The sequence below is a fragment of the Bicyclus anynana genome, chromosome 20 (genome assembly GCF_947172395.1).
Source record: "Bicyclus anynana chromosome 20, ilBicAnyn1.1, whole genome shotgun sequence".
Lineage (NCBI taxonomy): Eukaryota > Metazoa > Arthropoda > Insecta > Lepidoptera > Nymphalidae > Bicyclus > Bicyclus anynana.
In genome coordinates this window covers 8407103-8430113 of record NC_069102.1, presented here as the reverse complement: position 1 = coordinate 8430113, position 23011 = coordinate 8407103, and the positions used below count along the sequence as shown (strand labels likewise).

General features: G+C 35.9%; 1 protein-coding gene across 1 annotated transcript in view; it reads right to left on the bottom strand.

Moving 5' to 3' along the window:
• The window catches only part of LOC112051032 (cell adhesion molecule Dscam2), a 298384-nt gene that overhangs the window by 219214 nt on the left and 56159 nt on the right, over nt 1-23011 (bottom strand). The window contains exon 2 of the mRNA XM_052887824.1: nt 18136-18185. Within this exon, the coding sequence (XP_052743784.1) occupies nt 18136-18172 (37 nt within the window). The 5' untranslated portion in view covers nt 18173-18185. The remainder of the gene's footprint in view (nt 1-18135; nt 18186-23011) is intronic.

Sequence of the window (23011 nt, the reverse complement as noted above, 5' to 3'; positions counted from 1 at the left end):
ATAGCTACAGTGTAATATGATTAAATTATACAAAGATTTTCACACAAAGTCAAGTTGAATTGTACAAAAAGTGTCAAGTTTCATCACTGACCCTAGTGGGCTATCCTAGCCTAGCTTCTGATGTCCAGAACTTCAAAATGATGTAAAAACTGAATGTTTGTTAGCTTGTACATAAGCACCTACCATTGGATGAGCAACTATTTAGTTCGGACCGTGGTGTCATTCAAAGGTAGGCAATGAACTTCAATTGCACTCAAAAACTTACTTAGTTTTTTTATATTTTCTCAGATACTTAGCTTCATAACAACGCTTCCTTAAAGGTGATATCGAAGGTATTTATAAAAAAATAATTAAACAAATATTTTTGTTAAAACTGCACATTACCACTTTACGTAAGAATGGGAATTTCCCGTAGAATATAAGTTTCTCAATTGAAATTCTACGTCGCTAAACTTAAACATAGTACATTACATGTACACACAGAAAGATCAAACATATTCCAGGTGTCGCGAAGAATATTATAGCATGTCATGTTCATACTTTAATGCAGGTACACTTAACATAATCGTATCCGATCCATAATGTAACATTCTAGTACTGCGTCTCTATTTTCTATTTTTATGAATTATGTGCATATTATTGGATGGCAACGTTTTATGGACTGATGTTAGCAATAACTTGGAAGATGTCCTCTAAAATATGTCAATTTATATTTATTTTCCTTATTGATAAAAAAGCCTCAATAGCTCAACGGTAAGAGCGGTCGGACTCATCACCGAAGGGTGGTGGTTCAATCCTCACCCCGTTGGTCTATTGTCGTACCCACTCCTAGCACAGTCTATCCCGACTAGTTGGAGGGGGATGGGAATATTGGTTATATCATAAAAGATATGGCAAATATTCTTTAAAAAAAAAAGTTGGAGAAGTCAGAGTTAAAAAGTAATTGTAAATTTTCCTAGCAAACAAACAAATGCCAACTTATAGAATTGTGGGGTTTGTAACTAGTAACCACGGATCCCTGGGGCCTTAGCCATGTGGCACGTCGATTCTTTGTACAAACGCTAACGCTTCGAAAACTAACAAAATGTATGGGAATGACAGATGAGATCGACAACTTGACCTATCGATAGTGAATGTCATTCCATAACATTTTTTTTAATTTACGAAGCGTTAGCGTTCGTAGAAAGAAAATCGACGTGCCCTATATTATAAAACGTTGTTCTCACCCCCACAGTATTTTTTAAGACCTATCCAGAAACACCTATGGGGTAAACGAGTAGGAAAGGTACCATAGGGAAAGTACCGTAAAAGAAAATATTTTTCGATATTTTATTCTAAGACTTTGTTTGAGTTCTTAATGTATCTACAATCTACACAGCTTTCTAGTACGAATAGTCATTGGATATACGGACATGGCAAAACTGTATGGGTTCTTTGATGACTACAGAACCCTAAAACGTAGTTATTACGTAATCTGTGCATTCGGCGCGAACGCCATCTTATTTAACTTAAATCCGCAACTCCTTTTGTTTCTACGACCCTTTTATATTAAAAATCTTTCTGTTTGTCGTTAAACAAGTTAACGGCGTTATTAAGATAAAAGGGGAGATGCGAAATGCTGTAAAACCAACACCAACTTGAGATAATGTTTCCTACAAAATGTTTTACAACAGTTAGAGATAAAATGTGTAAATAATTATGACTATTAAATTACAAGTAAAAAGCTGTAACATAAAGAAATTAAAAATAATAGCAGTTTTATTATTCAGTATTTTTTTATTCAAGGACAAGTTAGTTTTTAATTGCGATGATGCAGTTCTTCGTGGAATTAGGTGTAACGGCGTGGAGGTTTTATATGTTGGTATACTTGAATGTAAAGGCGATGTGGTAAACTGGTATATTTATTAATTGACAGAACAGATTATAAGAGTTTAAAGATAAAAAATAAACTAGTATCAAATAGGTGTAGAGGAAATAGATTGGTGAAATGGTAATCTGGTAATGAATCATAATGTAGTGGTAATGAAACACCCGTGTTTTTGGATACCCTAATTCTTAGATAGATCATATTATTTTAACGAACTTATACATACATACATATTTACAAATTTATAAGACAAAATTTAATAGAGATTCATTAATCTTTTAAACCAAACTGAAACTACTACTTCTTAAAACTATTTAGTATTTAAACAAAATTTTTTGAACAAATAAAAACAACAATTTTTTATTCTGCATTAGATATGTTCCTATTTTGATACTTCCAGTTTTTTACCCGACTGCCAAGAAACGTTATGTTTTTTTAAAGTATGAACCTATTTGATTTTGACATTTATTCGTTAGATATTCACAAACTGATCCGACCTGTAACTTAGACTATCCTACTCCAAGTTATGAAGTTCTATTGTCAAAATTTATGGTAACAAAAGCTGCTCGATTTAAGAAATTGCAACTGAAGACTGCTGTTGCAGTCGTTTGTAATTCGTGAAAGTTAAATGGGATGATAACATCTTGAATCTACTTTGCGTTGTTTAAACCGGGTTCCTAAGGCCGTAATTTCTTGGTAACTAAAGTATAGGTCGGTAACTGTTTCATTAACGGTTTATTTTGAACGAGAATTTCTCTTGTTTGCGTTGCTAGGAATGCGTAGGCGAATCGTAATGAATTTGTTTCTACTGAAAAAACATTCCAACCATTTGATATTTATTCTCACTAACATAACAAACCTGAATAGCTCCACAATTCAAATATCATGTATTTCAATTAGGCTTAGATGATAGGGCTTTTGAAACGTGAGATTTGTCTGTTTGTTTGTAATTTGCATAAAGTCAAAGTCAAAATTAATTTATTTCAATTAGGCTTAATTTACCAGCACTTTTGTAACGTGCGGTAATGTTTTTAGATAATGGTGATAATTAAAGTCGAAAGCTTTAAATTAAAGTTACAACGCGCCGTGCTCCTCGGCATAAACTCGCAAAAAACTTAGCCAGGAATTTTTGTATCACCATTTTACAATGCTATGCAGTGCATTTCATTTTCAAGCCTTTTTATCGTTTAATCAATAACTCTATAATCATAAATAACCTTATTTAGATTTAATTTCATTGAAATTATCTTAATCATGGCGAAAGCGCTTTCCTGGAAGTACAAAGCTATTATTAGAGGCATAACTAATATTCTTTATAAAAAGAAAAATATCGTCGGTTTTGCGTCATAAGCTTTCTCGCAAAACACCCACGTTAATGAGAAATTATACACCTATTTCTTACAATACATTCCAGCTACCTGCTATCAACCCAAGGGATTTTACATGCAACATTGTAGCGGACTTTCAATGTCAAAGAGAGGCTTTGATGTCACGTCTAAGTACCACAGAGGGCGGTGGTGCAAAGACTTAGTGCACCCTTTTTTGTTCGGATTCATCCTCAAGCAAAACATACAGGAATACCTTTTGTCTGTATTATATTTATAATTTCCAATAGGCATATTTGTTTATACCTAGTTGTTATTATGTACAATACTATACTACAGCCTTTCTTGATGAGTACCTACTGTTTATCAACAAACAAATTAAAAATGAGGGTATTAATCACTAGTCATTTCAAACTTAATAATAATTATAATTAACTTGTTCATATAGTTATGAAAATAAATTTGATTAATAGGCTTAGAACAATTAAATATGGTTAATATATTTTACATAACATTTTATAAACGAACCTAACATAATTCTTCATTTCTAATTTGGTGGTTTTTCTTTTCTTTCTTTTCGATTCTTTGGTGGTAAACAGTACTCATCAAGAAAGGCTAAAGTACCTATAGTGACTGTTCCCGACTTCATCTTGCGTGAACTCAGTGGCGTGCACTTCATACACAACAATGCACTGCCTATCCTCAACACAAACCTATGTTGGACCACAGAATACATAGTTAGGACAAGGAATTTTCCAATTTTTTTTGTTATAGTGCATACCCTAGTTAAAAACCTTATGCACTCACTTAGACTAACCCTGGCCTCCCACGATGTCCGTCTTTCATACGCTTACACAAACAGTATTTGGCACGTGATGCATCCAGCCGACATATTTGAATTCTATTATCTCTTTGGTACGGACTGCATTCATAGACTCTTTGTTTACTTGTTGGTCTATGACTGCCTTCTACAGTCTGAATACTTGTAACTACTGACACCTTTTTACCTTACAAAATCCAATAGTAATATGAAACAAAATCTAAAAGTCTTATGCTAGCCACCCAGAATCCGATATACCCACATGTCTGCAGCAGCCTATGACGTCCGGTCGCGATGTGCATGACAATCGAACATAAACATGATGAGTTTTACTGGACGTCATACCGACAGCATGTAGGTAAATTGGACCATAGGTGACTAGCATTAGAGATGTGGAACGTCTTACAAGGAGGATCAGATCAAGACTTGGCGTTAATGAAGGCGGAGCTCTGTTAAGAACCAAATCCGACAGGTTTGATAAAACTATATAGATCTAGAAACATGATTTCTGTATGTTTTCGCTTCGTACGGAGGTCTTACTTCCCAGAAAGTGCATAAGAACCTTTGTCGGACTAACGTAAACAAAGCATCCTGAGCAACGCTTTGAAGGGACTTATCCATTCCTAAGAAAAGTTCTTTTTCATATCTTTCTGCCTTGTGCAACTTTCTTTGAGAGAAAATTGAAGTCTTAAAATACCACTGCTTAATAGTTCCTTTAAATGAAATAGCTTTATATAAATGTAGTTAGAAAGCATTCAGATAGTAATTTCCTCTATATTTATTTCTTCAAGCATTGCTGAAACACAGCAAAGATTGAATTGTGACGGTATTATTTTCTGTGAATTACAGGCGCGGCTTTTCATTATTTGCTTGCTTTTTATCTTTATAAAATCTGTCAACTTCAGAATATGATCTTTGAGGTCGTGATAGCTAATCATCACTAAATTTTACAAATTGTTCTAAGGAGTACGAATTATTTATGTATAAACATCTCCATTATCATTATCAACCTATATTCGGCTCACTGCTGAGCACGAGACTCCTTTCAGAATGAGAGGGGTTAGGCCAATAGGCCCCCCGCTGGCCCAATGCGGATTGGCAGACTTGACGTAGAGAAATAAGAAAATTCTCAGGTATGCTGGTTTCCTCACGATTTTTTTCCTTCACCTTCATGTGTATTTAATTTTTGAAAAAAACAACGAGTATAAACGCCTATGCATATTTAATAAGAGAAAATGCGGAACTAACTAAAGAAACTCGTCTCGATACTAGTTACTCGTACCATTTGTCTACCAGAAAACTTTCGTATAACCTCGATAGTATAAACAGGAAGGATTAAAATAAAATTGAACAGGCAGACAACTTTTTTATCCATGTCCTTCGACTTGAAACTTTCGAGAAGAACACACATGTTCTTTAAATTTACCGAGTTTCTACTAAAAAAAGAAATAGATGTATTGCAGGCAAAAGTTACAGAGTAGGTACTCATAAAAGTAACCAGTTTCTCTGTACTTTTTTCGTGCATCTTATTTAAAACTTTGCAGCGTAAATTACACACGTTTTACCCGTTACATTTTAAGGTTTTAGTATGAACAAACTTGGGTATTTATTAACTTTTCTTTTAAATAAAGAACCATTTACGCTCTATACAACTTTTGTTTTGAAATATAAACTTAGATTAAATTTAAAAAATCTTGGAATCTTAATTTGATTCACTTCTCGGTCTTCGATTAGGATGAAATTTTGCACACGCTCTGTATTCTGATGACAATACATGACTAGCTAAGAAACGTCATTACAAATTGAATATGGCGGCCTCCCCAAGACGGCGGACTGGCTGATTGAAATGCACCCCCATGATATGGATATCAAATGAAAGGGTTTGCTGTCAGGAATACGAAAAAAATAGTCACGTGACTTAAATCCAATATTGCGGACAGGCTATTTGAAATGCACCCCCATGAAATATGGGTATCAAATAAAAGAATTTGCTGTCAGAAATACGAATAAATAGTCACGTGACTTAAATCCAACATGGCGGACATCCAAGATGGCGAATTGGCCATTTGAAATGCAACCCCAAGCGGGCCAGCGTGGTGGACTATTGGCCTAACCCATCACATTCTGAGAGGAGCTCAGCAGTGAGCCGAATAAAAGTTGATAATGATGTTGATGAATTGCCATTTACCGTTGAGCTATCGATACTTTTAATAGGACTACGATCTTTACCTACATATATCTAGACGCTATAATATATAGAACTATAGATGCATTTAATTCTATTCGACACCGAAGCTGTACCAATATACACTCTCACAGTCTGACTCCTTGAAAGCGAACTATAAACTAAATCAACTAGAAATTGCGAGTTGATATTCCTCAATAGGTGTATCTCACTGGTGTCGGCAGCCGCGCGTAAAATTCACTAACTGTCTGCAAACAAACTTGCTCCGGGCTGACAGCCCCTGAACGAAAGCCTGCTATAGCCACACTTACTTTATTTTATGAAGGTTGAAAGGCAATGATTTTATACTATAGATATGTCACTAGCGCGTCAAAACATCGTCGTCGTTGGCTTCAGTATCAATTATATAATCGATACTGTAGCCAAAAACACTTTTATTAGATTTTTCGTCTTTCTATCTGTCTGTCCATGATTTTGTTGACCGGGCATCACTCTGAAACTATTGTATGAATTCAAATAAAAGTTTTCACGGTTTAAGACCATAATACAAATAAGGTTATAGGATACTTTTTACTGCGAACATAATATAAGAAAGGGGTGAAATAGGAGTTGAAAGTTTGTGAAGAAAGTTCTTCATTTTTAGAGTTATAGTTTTAAAAATTTATTCATAAATCATAAAAAAAAAATCGAAATATAATGTGATTCAAGAATTTTTAAAATTTAACACCTAAAGTGGTGAAATGAGGGTTGAAAGATTACATTGAGTTCCACGCGGATGAAGTCGCGGGCGTCTGCTAGTATTTAAATAAATACTCTTCGTATTGGTCGGTAAATGGTATGGACACTATAGACTTGCTACCAAAGCCGCCACAGTCCAAACTCCATAATTAACTTACTTACCTGGTAAGGAGAATATGTTGACAAACTTTAAACTTTCATATAATGTAGTATATCTGGTCATCGCAGGCTCGCAGCCCCCTAAGGAAGCTAACTCAACTCAAACATGCATTATACCCGTATAACAAATGAGCAACAAACGCCCGTCTGTTTGTTGAAATCTTTATTCGCGTAAACGGTTTTTGAATCCGAACGTTCTTGGTCGTATATTTGTAACTATATTTATTACCACAGATTTGGTAATCTTAAAAAATGCACAATAACTCATTACGTTAAATTAAATCAAGACGGTAATTTATTCTACATAAATCTTTACTAATATTATAAAGCTTTAGAGTTTGTTTGTTTGATTGAACGCTGTAATCTCTGGAACTACTGATCCGATTTGAAAAGTTCTTTCAGTGTTAGATAGCCCATTTATCGAGGAAGGCTATAAGCTATATATTATCCCTGTATTCCTGCATGTACGGGGATCACGCGGGTGAAACCGTGCGGCGTCAGCTAGTTTTATAAATACATGCAAAAACCGATAACTGTACGGGGCGCTCGGGAGTATTTCCCATAACTCTAGGGTTATATTCTTTAACAAAAATTAATTCAAAATGTTCAAGGAACATGTGTTCTAAAACTGCAAAATATATTTACACTCTGTATATTGAATTTCATTGTCATCTGATGCTCTCAGTAACACCATCAACTTCTCAACAACGGGCTGTAAATTGTATACGAGTATAATATGTTTATATTGCATTAACTCATCTATAACTTTGTCAACTTGAATTCAGGAAAATCCCAAGGGAATTTTTAGTATAGAGGATAAAAGTTGCCGTTTCCGTTTCTATTTTCCGACTTATAAAGAAACAAAAACAAATAAGTGCAAAGTTACTTCGCTTAGTTTTGATATGACCTGTTCCGTAACTTATTATCTATAACTTTGTTTACTTGGATTAAATAAGCGATGCGTTGGTCCAACCAAATACACGAAGGCTCTGCAAGTCGCGAAAAGCCAAGCCACATAGCGCGACATCGTTAAGAAGCAAGCTTGTGTTAGGGGTCACGACCCTCAGTAATGAGGAATACGACGCAAGGAAGGGAAGGAGCACAAGAATAATGCGGAAATATATCAATAATAGATTTGAAACCCTTCGTTGTCAATTGATAAATAAGTATCGTAAAAGTAATAACATCAACCAACTAATACACGTATATCTCCCCATAACGTCTTCTCTTCCTACGCTTTATACAGGATGTGAGTAAAGTAAACCGAAACAAAGATTTATTTAGCAAACACAAACACTACAAATAAATAAGAAGGCATAGATACAATAGAAAATATAAGCGTAGCTTTTTCTTCTGTTAGTACCATCCACGGAGGTTAGTAATCATTAAGGCTACTTAAACTCTATTCTTGATGCCCGAGACAGTGATATTGTACTCATGTTGAAGTATTGGCGTAAGTTCTAGAGCCAAGATGTGCGTCTACTGCTAGAGTACATAACAATGGATTCAAAAATAGTTTCCGAGTACAAAATCAACGCTTTTGTAATTTTCCAACACATGGTATGACTAAATTGCATTGGAAGTAGGTTATTTTTTTTAATTATTTCAGAAAAAGCAATAACTTGAAAACCGTAAAATTTCTGTTACAATATTTTGTTATTTTAGTAGGCATTGATATCCATAGGTACTAATATTATAAAGCTGAAGAGTTTGTTTGTTTGTTTGATTGAACGTGCTAATCTCAGGAACTACTGGTCCGATTTGAAATATTCTTTCAGTGTTAGATAGCCAATTTATCGAGAAAGGCTAGAAGCTATATATTATCCCCTTATTCCCACGGGAACGGGAACGTGAAACCGCGCGGCGTCAGTTAGTCAGCGTCAGCTATAAGCCTGTAGAGTATGTCATAATATTTACAGAACAACCTGTACATTATGAAACTAAATATACTCGTAGATGGAAAAACGTGTTCATACAACATTCTGATTTTGTAAATGAGATTGATTTGACCCGAACGTGATTCGTGAGCTGTCCTCACATCTCCACGTGCGATATAACATGGATATGAGTTGTTAAATATTCAACCGTAGGTATTTTTGTTAAAATCTTTATTAGCATTCGCACGAGAGATTTCGAGGTCGACCCCCCAACAGGTAAACTGATGACAAGCGAGTCGCAGAGATTCGCTGGATGCAGGTGGCTCAGTATCGTGTTGTCTGGAAGTCCCTATAAAAGGCCCGTGTCCTGCAGTGGACGTCCATCGGCTGATATGATGATGATGATGAAAACTAATATCATTTATTTCAATGTCCGGCACTCGAATCCAAAAAAAAATGTTAATTACATTACATCGTGTTTAATATGTAACAACAATCATTTAAGATTTTAGTTGTCAGCCATTCCAGTATATTGGAATGGCACTTGAAGTAGAAAATTATGAAGAAATTAGGATGTAGAAAAAGTGGAAATCCGAAAATTATAATGAAAGAAAAGCAAACGCGAAAGAATGAAGCCCACATAGGTAACTCCAAAAAATCTTTTGGCAGTTGGGTCTAAAAGCACCACAATCCCCTAAAATTATTTTAATATCGTATTCAGATAAATTATAACCTAAGGTTTTTTGTGATTTTCATTAACTAATTCATTAATTTTTGGACTTTAGTTTGTTGCATAAAGTATCTATAATTTACTTATAAGCTTCTATCCCAGATGGATGGTTTAAAGTAGACATTCTTGAACATACTATCAATATGCCACATATGCAAATATTGACTGTGCATATTTGTCCGTAATAGTTCTGAGCCTATTACAAATTCACTACAAATACTTCAAAGCAAACATTCCACAATTTCACACACAAGCGAGTGTAACTCCGCAAGTATTCATGATTTTACATTTCGGAAATCTGCACTATAAACATCACACTTAACAATCTCATACTGACAGTTATATATGGTTAGAGCGCCATATTGTTAGAAGTTCTTCGATTACGGGTGGTATTACCATTCATTATTTATGTTATTGTGGAGGGGAGGTATCAGTGTTGGTATAAATAAGAGGGTATTTGATGACTTGAGCTCAGTTGTTTGTTAGGCAGCGTGTACACCGTCACGCTGCCAGTCGTGTTAGTGATTTTTTGCAATAATGTTATGTGTTGTTGGTTGTATTGTAATTAATGATCATACATTACGAAGTGTGGGCATGGAAAACACGTCGAGCAGGGAAGGGTGAGGTGTTAATGCATGCTAATGGGATCCCTTAAACCTACACCCAGGTCACAAGTCCTGGGACCTACTCGAGGTGTTTCCTCTACCACAAAATAATTATACGATCACTGTCGCTGCTACCCTCCCGTCATAATATAGCCTGTCCTATAAGGAAGGAGGCTTCGACCTACAGTAGGTGGTTTAAATAGGCTGATAATGAAGATGATAATAAAATTATAATGGGGAAAAAATAAACAAAGTGGATTTACAACTGCAATTCCACAGTCCCATGTTTCGAAATTAAATTCGGTTGAATTACGCAACAACCGTAATGTAACCAAGCTACTTCAATCTCGAAGTGGTTAAACAATTCGGATTGTGGTTTGCATTGTAATGAAGAGCCTTTTGCCACTCGTATTCGCAGATGTGTGTAACTTACTCGTACTTTGTAACAAATTGTAGTATTTCAGACGGGATGTACGAACGTGGAGTATATGTACCTATATCCTGGATTCATTTTGCTTAAAAATATATTATATAATGATTTATTTATTTTGCTATCACCCGGGAAAATTGACGAACCCATGCGACAACGTCACCTCAGGAGATGATGCTCCGGTTTCGGGGTGAAACGTACGTAGACAGTATTTTGTCGGACCTGGGTGACGTTGTCGCATGGGTTCGTTGGCTTTTCGCGGAGGATAGCAAAATAAATAAATCATTATATAATCATGATGAACTTCCGCAAAGTAACGCCTGCTTCTATCCAATATTAAAAAGATATTGCTCTAAAAAGGCAGAAAGATTGGATATTTTTTATACATAGGTAGGTAAATAATCCATACTAAATTTGTTACTCTTCAGTATTAGCGTATTTTAAGACTACCAAACGGGCGTTCTCTACCTCGATAGCTCCTCCAAGTGACCAAACTTTTTTTTTCTTTACTAGTTAGGCCTTGAATACAATCTCACCTGATGGTAAGTGATAATGCAGCTTAAGATGTTAGCGAGCAAGCTTGATAGGAGGAGGACGAAAATCCACACTTCTTTTCTTTCTACCGGAACGCTAAATCGTTTGGCGGTACGTCTTTGCCGGTAGGGTGTTAACTGGCCACAGCCGAAGCCAGACTTGTACCAATTAAGAAAATTTCAATCGGTCAGCCGGGGTTCGAACCCAGGATTTCCGTTTTGTAAACCACGTCCACCACGCGTACATCTGCGCCACGGAGGCCGTCAAAACAACAATGAAAAGAACCAACACCAAATATACCTAAGCACTACCTCAAAGCTCCATAAAATGACAAATATTTGTAGTGTATTTTCAACAGCTTGGTGGAAATCGATTTAGGATTATCGTTTGAAAGTCAAGTGTCACAAACATCTCGAAAATAATTTAATCTTCCATTCGAACAACACAAAATAATTTCAACGAACTGAGACGATGGCATCGGGTATATGGATTACGGGGATCAGAGAAATCCCATTCTTGGTTGAAGTTGGAAACTTGCTCAAAGTCTTAGCTAAGTGCTTTAAAAATGTAAGCCAATTTCGGTTGGATGATGCTTGTAGTAGGTACGTTGCCTTAACTTTGTTGCATATTTTATATTTGTAATACGTATAAATTAGGCTGTAGACATGGGTTTATTAGTCTTTCAATTACAAGTTCGCGCTTGATATCAGTTCTGCGAGGATTACGCAACGCATAGGCTTTGTGTATTTGAATGTTGATCTTTATTTTTAACCCTAGCCGAGGCCACGCGGTTTCACTCGCGTAGTTCTTATTTTCGTGAGAATACGGAGATAAAATATAGCCTATGCCCCTCACAAATAACGTTTCAAAATTTAACGTTCAAAGAATTTTCAAAATCAGTTCAGTAGAACCAGAGATTAAGAAACATTATTATTAATTACCAATATCTCAAACTTACCTCTTCATAATATTCTTAAAGATGGGTAATATTATGTTTTAAATACAGCCCTAACATTCTCTTGAAATAAACCCCGAAGGCATCCAAAAAAGCGCTGGCATTATAAAAGCCAAGAGTGTCACAAAAATCATGAAATTGAACGATATAGGCCCGGTTTGTGCCAAAAAGTAAATCTTAATGGAGAGATAGAGTAAGTAAGTAATATTTCAGGTAATTGCGATGTATCTGAAAATAACATTTAACAACGAGATGTCCGATGTTGTCTTTGCTTTAGAAACAATAAAAAAAAACACCTGATCTTGAATAGCAAACTTTCGATATTTAAATAGGTGGATAACTACTGCAAGAAATTATTTTAATATTTTTTTTTTTTTTATTCTTTACAAGTTAGCCCTTGACTACAATCTCACCTGATGGTAAGTGATGATGCAGTCTAAGATGGAGCGGAGAATGGATGGATGAAAATCCACACCCCTTTCGGTTTCTACACGGCATCGTACCGGAACGCTAAATCGCTTGGCGGTACGTCTTTGCCGGTAGGGTGGTAACTAGCCACGGCCGAAGCCTCCCACCAGCCAGAGGTAAAGCCAATATAATTTTATGTTTACTATTCCAGCATGTAGGTTGGTGCAGACCCGCGAGTCACCTCTTGTTCGCGCGTTGGCTTTGCTAAGCGGGGTTTTGGTGTGGGATCCGGGTTATATATAGTTTATATAAATATATAAGCCTGTAATGTTTATATATATGTGTGTGTGTGTATAAAATAAATAAATAAATAATATAGCTTCAAAGATTTGACTCACATATTCTAAAATTTTAAAAAGCTTGTAAAATATTTCAATCGATATAATATATAACTAATGTAATATAAAAACAACATCATCTGTTCATAACATAATAAAAGGAAATGGAAAAACTCCCGGCGCAATATTCTTTCATAAGAAAATTCCTGCGAGGCACAAATATCCAGAAGTTGGCCGGTATGCCTCGATACGCCATAAGCGGAAACTTCATTTGTAAAATATTTTAGTCTTTAAAAGGTAATAGAAATACGGAATCAAATGAAAATCCAATAAATTCCGATAAAAGGAATCTGCGAATCGCTGAGATAAAAAAAATATTCAGGTCAGGTTTTAATGATATTATGGCTGTTAAATTACATCTCACTTATTATTGATCAACAGACTTTTGGAGTCACTTTGAGGAGAAAGGAGAGAAAGCCACTTTGTGGAGAGGCCCACAAGGTAAAAGAGACAAAGGAAGACCATTGGCGAGGTGGGAAGACGAAATTAAAAAAGCAGCTGGCCCATATTGGTACCAAATAGCACAGGACAGAGACAATTGGACATCTTTGGAGGAGGCCTTCACCCGTTCTGGGGTTCTTGCGTAATTTACTTAAAAGAACTACTAAAGTACTGACATATATATGTCGCCGTGGAAGCTTGGCTCACTGAAAAATCTATAACCTCAAACCTAATAATTATCATGTTTGTATTTACTCTGTAGTTATTTCGAATCGACTTATTATCTAGTAATCTAATCATTTTGCAATCAAAATACTGTTCCGTTTTGATTTAATTAATAATTAGTCTCTCAAGTAATGATGACAGTTGACAGCAGTAGAAAAGAAACTCTTTAGGTTCTGTGTTGAGATTTTGCTGTCGTAATGGTCAGCAAAATCTACGTTAATTAATTTAATAAATTTAGAATCAAGTTTTCATGTAATTAGGTTTTGATTATTTACTCTTTAAGTAATTAAGATTGTAAAACGTTACCACCATAACGAACGTGGCGGCGATCGACCAATAGGAAATGATCACGTAACTCTCATCCAATGGCATCGCGTCCCAAATGGCGCGTGGACGGTACACTTGACTAGAGTGAGGCATCCTGCCTCCGTCTGTCTCCGTAGTCTGCTGATTTAGTAATTCAGTTCTAATCGCGTTTTTAAGATGGAACAATCGTCTTCTATTTGTTAAGTATAGTGAAATAGTGAAGTGTTAAGTAGTGTTATTAAGAAAAGGAAAGTGATTAGTGACTTGGGCTATTAATTGGTTCAATTCTTTGTTGAGCAGCTTGAGGCGTCATGCTGCTTGTCGCGTTAGTGATTTTGTTCGATAATGTTTCGTGATGAAGTAATAAAATTTAAATTAAATTAAATTGTTTACTGTGGGCATGGAGAGCATGTCGGGCAGGGTTGGTGAGTGTTTACTAGTATTAAAAGGCGCCTTTAAACCACACCCTTGGTCACAAGTCCTGGGACTTGCTCGATGTACTTCCTCTACCACAACTACCAGGGTAAAATAGTAAAATTAAGAGTAGTTTATTGTGTAAGCGATAAGTGAGGTTAAGCATAGCATACCTATTGTAATTGGCAGAGCCGATGACCAAGGTTAGGTCAGCGGTTCTGTCCATATTTTATTAATGACTCTACGTTTTCTACGACAAATATAAGTTTTACTAACCAAATTAACTTAGAATAATAACGTACTTAACTCTGCAAATTTATGCAAGAAATAAAAGGCTTTTTATTTTATTATTTATTGTTGCTCAAATTGATATATTGGTTGCTGATGAGGTGGACAATACTTCCAAGTTTTGCAGCAATATGAAAGTTAAGTTAAACACTTTTTACGTTAGTTAAAGATCATGAGGGGACTTAAAAATCACCACGCCAGATAGTACACGCAACATCGCAAATTAGTGAATTTGAAAGATAGCTACACAACTATTTAAACGCTACTTATTACTTTGTAGTAGTTAAAGGTTAACCCAAATAGAAGTTAACCCAGACATCATCAAATAATATCAGATAAGGTTATCAGGACTATCTTGCACAAAAAGGTTCCGCTAAAAGAAATGATGTCACCGACATAGCTCAACCTTCAATCGTTGGACGTAGGGGTCCTAAGGTGCTTTAATGGCACCAGAAAGCGCATTGTTGGTCGACCATGTGGACTGACGACATCACTGACGAGTCGCAGGGATTAGCTTGATGCAGGCGGCTCAGTATTGTGATGTTTGGAAGTGTCTACAAAAGGCCTTAACTGCAGTGGACGTCCATCGGCAGATACGATAATGATGATAATGAAAAAGGTTTTTGATTTTGATTACAGTGAAATTAGACACAATTAATAATGTATATATGTATGTTTACATACCCGAAATTAATTTATTAATTTATTCGTTCATTAACAAAATATTATACTAACACAATAAATTAATTCTAATTTGTCTGGCATTCACGTTAGAGTACCTAATGTAGCATGGCGGTAGTATGCAATCATTTAATTAAAATAATATAATCATGTTATGATATAAATTGAAAGAGTATGAAGTGGATATGACCTCGGCCTCCGATTCCGAAGGGTGTAGGTTCGAATCCGGCATGCACCTTTTCAGCTGTGTGCATTTTAAGAAATTAAATATTACGTGTCTCAAACGGTGAAAGAAAAACATCGTGAGGAAACCTGCATAAAAGAGAATTTTCTTAATTCTCTGCGTGTGTGAAGTCTGCCAATCCGCATTGGCTGCTATTGGCCTAATCCCTCTCATTCTGAGAGGACACTCGAGCTCAGCAGTGAGCCGAATATGGATTATTAACGAATGTTATAAATGAGAAAGCAACATGTCTGTCCTTTTGTTACATTTTTTCATCTTAATACGGGTAAAACGGTAATAGGGGTGTTTAAAAATTACATAGATGTTTTATGTAAACTTTTACGTATGTAAGTACTATAAAACTTTTACGTATTATAAAAGTTATACGTAGGTATACATTTTTAATCTCGCCCATGCAGGTGTGTCAGTAACAACAATGGCCGACGGGCGGCATTAGGAACCCGAGAGATCTATGTCCGAAGATATACAGATCCCTGAGAGGCCCGGAATTTATTACCGCAGTTAGCAAATAATTTCGGTGAGTTGGAAACAAAATAATTTAACTTGAGCGCTCCGGATCGTCTATAAATGACGTGAATTGTTTATTACCCAGCGTCCGTGCGAAGTACCCGTAGTACATAATAGTTACGATCATTATTGTATTTAACTTTTTTCATACAATTGTATGAAATTCAACTGGGAGATAGATATTTTTTTCTAGGAACAGTTGATAGACAACTAGTCCAGTCAAATTAATCCTTAAAATAGAAGTAAGGTAACAATAATTCCCATAGAGCTATTTTGGCTGGTAGGAGGCTTCGGCCGTGGCTAGTTACCACCCTACCGACAAAGACGTACCGCCAAGCGATTTAGCGTTCCGGTACGATGTCGTGTAGAAACCAAAAGGGGTGTGGATTTTCATCCTCCTCCTAACAAGTTAGGTCGCTTCTATCTTAGACTGTATCATCACATACCATCAGGACGTGATTGTAGTCAAGGGCTAAATTGTAAAAATAAAAAAAAAAGCTAAAAATTGGTTTGAATGTTCAGAATACCTCAATTGTTAAATAAAAATAAAAGAATAGAATCCTTTCAATCGCTGTATCACGGAAATGGCAATACTTATGAAATAAAGTGTAGATGAGCCGTGATAGCCCAGTGGATATGACCTCTGTCTACGATTCCGGAGGGTGTGGGTTCGAATCCGGTCCGGGGCATGCACCTCCAACTTTTAAGTTGTGTGCATTTTAAGATATTAAATATCACGTGTCTCAAACGCTGAAGAAAAACATCGTGACGAAACCTGCATACCGGAGAATTTTCTTAATTTTCTGCGTGTGTGAAGTCTGCCAATCTGCGTTGGCCCAGCGTGGTGGACTATTGGCCTAACCCCTCTTATTCTGAGAGGAGACTCGAGCTCAGCAGTGAGCCGAAAATGGGTTGATAACGACGAACGAAAGTGTAGATACATTTTTTGTAGAGAATCGGATGATCTACAATTTTTGTTTAGGTTTAGCTGAAATACGCGAAATACCTATTTTTGCAAAATTTCGTCGTCAATAAAATTTATTGCACAAGGGGGATTGATGGGGGACTTTTCACAATTCATTTATAATAATAGTTTTCTGAACTTTCATACCAATTTTTAGCTCTATATGAATAATTGTAAGTCTCATTTAACTTGATTAAACGTCATTATTTACATTATAATAATCAGTAGAAAATCGTTGACCTGTCAACCTAAAGATCAAATTACAGACCTTATGTACCTACAACCACCCCGTTATCATACCCTTTAGACCAGAACACAGCAATGTCGTTTGGAAGCAAAAGTTAAAATGGCTGCTGTAATTCTCTGAAGCTCCGTCATATAGAGCTCTACTACTTATTAGAATTTAATATATAAATCAACATCTCCTGAGGATGCTCCGGTTTCGGAGTGAAACTTACGTAGAGAGTATTTTGTCGGACCTGGGTGACGTTGTCGCATGGGATTGTTGTCTTTTCGCGAATGATAGTAAAATAAATAAATTATTAGGTGTATATTCATGATGTACTTCCGTAAAGTAACGCCTTCTATCCAATATAATAATAAAAAATGTGTGCGTCGGGATGCTAGACAGAAATAATGCAAATGCCGTATGCGCGAGAGAAAGGGCAGCCAGACAAAGATCGCCGTAACGCGTTACAAGCATGTTACGAAGCGGTTTTCCCATAAGAAGTTATCACTTAAATAATGGAAGTGATACTAGTCACTAATGCATTTATAATATTACGCTTACACTTGAAAAAAGTCGTCTACTTTGGGTATCTTAAGTAGGTAAGGTAGATATAGTCAAAGAATCAAGTCCAGATTGAGCAGTTCAAACATTCCATCGAATCATCAAATCCAATATTAAGTTACTCCCAAATAAGTTGTCGAAAATCTTATTATACGCAAGTGAAGTTAATTCTTACTTACGAACTACGGTTAATGAATAAAAAAGAAGTTATTCCAAACAGTGAGCGAAATAAATATAAACTTACCCAAGAAACTCAGCAGTAAATATGTACACAGCTTCATCTTTCGAAGTTTCCTGAAAAGAAAAACACTCTTTAATTTGGTTTACTTTGAAAAGTTATTTCGCAAAGTATATAACTATTTGATTTAGTAATTTCTTGACGAAAATATAAACGGAATAGTAAATTATGAATTGCCCATTTATTATTTAATAATAGCCAACAAATGTCCTAAATACAAACCTATAACAAACATGAATTTTCTGGTTAGAAGAAATTCAGAATTACGGGCTACAATAAGTAGATATCAGAGGCGACGGTTCCTAACAACCCGATCCCTATCGGGTTACCTTTTAAAAATTCACGAGTTTTACGGACGTAAATCAGATAACGTAGGTACTAAGCCTAAAACGCATTCAGACTAAAAGAACTACATGAACGGGTTACGTACGAAAAAAATACAGTCTTCGCTACTGGTAGGTATGCAACTTTAGACCCAAGTACCACTTATCGGCGACATTACTAAAACACAGCGTTTTTTGTCTTGACGTTATACTTTTATCAAATTGAATCGTAGAATAACCTAACCTGATTCGACTTATTAATAGTGAAAGTTAATTAATTGAAAAGCGATTTATTATTATTTAGATCAACTGCTAAAAAAGTTTAATTAACATTAGTAAAAAACAGTAACAAACTTCGCTAAATATGTATTTTATAAAAGTTAAGATTTACGAGAAAAAATCAATTTCATCTTCAAATTGCCTGAAACGTCGGCGACAATTCAACGCAAAATCACCATTCGAACACATTTATAGTCACTAAAATTAATTTGACCGAGACGAAACTCTGTGACAAGTGCTTTCAAAGATGGTGGAACTATTAATTTATATCATAAAGACAATTAGTTCAATTCCGAACAGTGTTAACGGTTGGAATTCAAGCGAAATTGCCAAGCAAAATTATCTAATGTACTGTATTATAAAAGTCAAAGTTCATTTATTTCATTTAGGCAGTTTTGAAACATCAGGTTATGATAACAATAATTAGATAATGATAATTATAGTCGAAAGCTTAAAATTAAAGTTTCGAGGGTTCCAAAAACTATCTATACTAATATTTTATAGCTGAAAAGTGTGTTTGTTTGATTGAACGCGCTAATCTCAGGAACTAGTGGTCCGATTTGAAAAATACTTTTAGTGTTAGATAGCCTATTTTTCGAGGAAGGCTATAGGCTATATATTATTCCCGTATTCCTAAGGGAACGAGAACCACGCGGGTGAAACCGCGCGGCGTCAGCTAGTAGCTATATAAAAGTGTTCGCTATCCTCATATTATTTTTGTATTAGATAATTCATTCGTTGAAGAAGACTTAGTACTTATACATATAGGTAAGTACAGCTTCGACAAAATTAGAACTCGAACTTCGATAAAAGTATTGCTCAAGAAAATGTATATATGTCTATCAATTTTTTTTTAATAATTTGTATGCCCAAGCAACCGGCGGTCAGGGCTCCAGAGTGAGGAACCTCCTCACAATACGCACCGTCTCAAGAATCACTGCCTTCTTTATCCGACTCTTGATTTATTTGTAAAAAGCTCAAATGCAAAAAGCTTTTGATCTAAGTAAAGTTGAAGCTTTTCGCTATAAAACCATTGCCTAAAACAACTATCGGAACAATAATAGTTGATCCAACATTCCACATGGCTGTAATCTCGTGAGCACGGTCCAAGAAGACATCGATTTGTAGGAAATATTATCATTATTTTTTTTCATGATATTATATTATTCATTTAGATTAGCCTAAGCCATTAGATTTTATTTCTTCTAGCTAATTCTTTACGTATATTATAATTTCTGTATTACATAATATGTACTTAATAGATATATATAATGTAAGTTAGTATCATCGTTATCAACCTATATTCGGCTCACTGCTGAGTTTGAGTCTCCTCTCAGAATGAGAGGGGTTAAGTCAATAGTCCACCACGCTGGCCTAATTCGGATTGACAGATTTCATACACACAGTTAATTAAGAAAATTCTGAGGTATGCAGGTTTCCTCACGATGTTTTTCCTTCACCGTTTGAAACACGTGATTTTTAATTCCTAAAATGCACACAACTGAAAAGTTGGAGGTGCATGACCGGATTCGAACCCACACCCTCCGGAATCGGAGGCAGAGGTCATCATCCACTGGGCTATCCAGTGGATAAGTTAGTATATAGCTTATTAAATGAAATGGTCTATTAAATAATGATAGATTACTATACCTTGCTTGTAACTAAACGAGATATTATTACGTCTCCGACGAGTAGATACCCACGTGAAAATCAATACACATTGAATGTCATTAAAGTTAATACGACCACGGAGTCGAGGCAGCGTGTGCTTTTAATGACATGAATCGATATTCTAAAGACGATTAAATCCATTTAGAGCAGAGCTAATGATCATAACTGAATTTTGACTATGTAATACTATACATACATATCAAATCTATTATAAAAGCTTACTAAAGTAAACGTCTCTTTACGGAGAGAGGAATATGGAGCTAAAACCCACCACGCTGCTGCACTGCGAGTTAGTTATTTTAGGAGTGGGTACGCCAATAGACCTCGGAATAGAATTTTGAAGGCCTTCGTGGCGCAGTGGTATTCGCGGTGGATTTACAACAGAGGTCCTGGGTTCGATCCCCAGCTGGGCCGATTGAGATTTTCTTAATTGGTCTAGGTCTGGTGGGAGATTTCGGCCGTGGCTAGTTACCCTACCGACAAAGACGTACCGCCAAGCGATTTAGTGTTCCAATACGATGTCGTGTAGAAACCGAACGGGGTGTGGATCTTTTTCTTCGTAATAAGTTAGCTCGCTTCCATCTTAGATTGCATCATCACTAACTATCAGGTGAGATTGTAGTCAAGGGCTAACTTGTAAAAGAATAATAAAAAGATAAACTCAGCGGGAAAAAAATGGAAAGCGGTTTTGTGCTGACCAAGCAATACGGAAGGTTATTTAAATCCGCGCGAGACAGGTCTGCCTTCGAACCAACCTGCCGGTGAAGTCTTTAGGGATCCTTTACTTCCTAGAAGAAAAAACAACAGTAAACCAAAACAGTTCAGTAGTTTTTACTTTGTTTATTACTGTAAACAAAGTAAAAGGTATGAAGCACCAATATTTCAACATTCTTAGAAGAAAGACGCGTCGCCACGGCATGCGTCGCCACGCCAGAAATCAGTTTTATGTTCGGCTATAGATGTTTCACATCAAAAAAGTTTGGGAACCTCTGGCTTAGACTAACCAATCAACCTTTATGATAGTTATTAGCTAAAACGCTACTGAATTAATAACACTTAGCAATAACGGTACAAAACATGTAAGCCAAATCGACTGCGCATGGCGACGCGTCGCCACACCGTACACACTACTGCATGTATAGACTGTATATATATACTATCGTATTGCATGGCATGCGTCGCCATGCCAGAAATAGGTTTTATGTGCGGCTATAGAATATAGATGTTTCACATCAATAAAAGTTTGGGAACCTCTGGCTTAGAATAACCAATCAACCTCTATGGTAGTTATTAGCTAAAAAGCTACTGAATTAATCACACTTAGCAATAACGGTACAAAAGATGTAAACCAAGCGTAACATCTCGGCTCAGAGCTTGTATTCATCATCGTTAATATTAATTTGTCGATGTCGAGGCGGGGCGGCATATGTTTGCAATGTCCGGGTAACCATGCATCAGTTTTATATGTTGTAATCATTCATCCCGGAACTGTGTTAACGGGTCACTATAGAAAAACGTTATTGTAACAATAATGCTAATAGTCAGGGATCCGTAGAACATTTTATACAATGATTAATATCAAGTTAATTTTTCGTGAGTAGCTTCATCTATACTCGAAATTTACTTAGATGACTTTTTTACACAACAATAATGGCCGACTATGAATCAAAGACAATCAGTAGGGTTGAGAAGTTAACGGCGGGCATCGGAACGATATCAAGTAGGTATCGTTATAACTGAAATACCTAAACTAAAACATCCGTTACTATACTACGTTATCTTAAAAGGGAACGTATAGTAACGTTTGTCGGTTGTGTGCATTTTAAGAAATTAAATATCACGTGTCACAAACGGTGAACGGTGCACGGTTTATGCCTATGGGTACGCGTGGTTAAGAAATGGGGTAATCTTTTTTTATTATTATTATAAATATACTTAAACAATACACATCACTATCTAGCCCCAAAGTAAGCATACAGAGTAGCTTGTGTTATGGGTGCTAAGATAGTTGATATTATAGTATTAATATACAATTATATACTACATATAAATACTTATATACACTCATGCTCATCACACAAATATTTTCCAGTTGTGGGAATCGAACCCACAGCCGTGGATGCAAAAAGCAGGGTCACTACCCACTGCGCCACGCGACCGTCTCTTTCTTTAATCTTTTGGGGACGTACTAACGTCCAAGATTTGCTTATACTTCAAAAAAGTGTGCACGTATCCACGTACATACTGGGTGTAAGGGACATGATAACGAAAACTGCGTGAAGAGGTTAAATTTAGTTTCCACAACGATATTTTAAATAACAATTACGTGGGAAATGAGAAAATTCAGATTTTGAAAATTTTGAGCACGCAATGTACAGCTAACAATGCGATAACAACGCTCCGCAATCTACTGTGTACGTACGAGTAGGTACGTACGCATCGACAGCAAATCGGCTGGCTACACTTACCTATCTAATACCTATTTTTTATACTTTACAAGTTTTTAACTAGGTACAGGTAATTAACTTACTTCAGGTTGTTTCTCGTTTACGAGACGTTCTGTCGTCATAGTAGGTACAATATTCATGAGTACTGAATTGATTTGATCT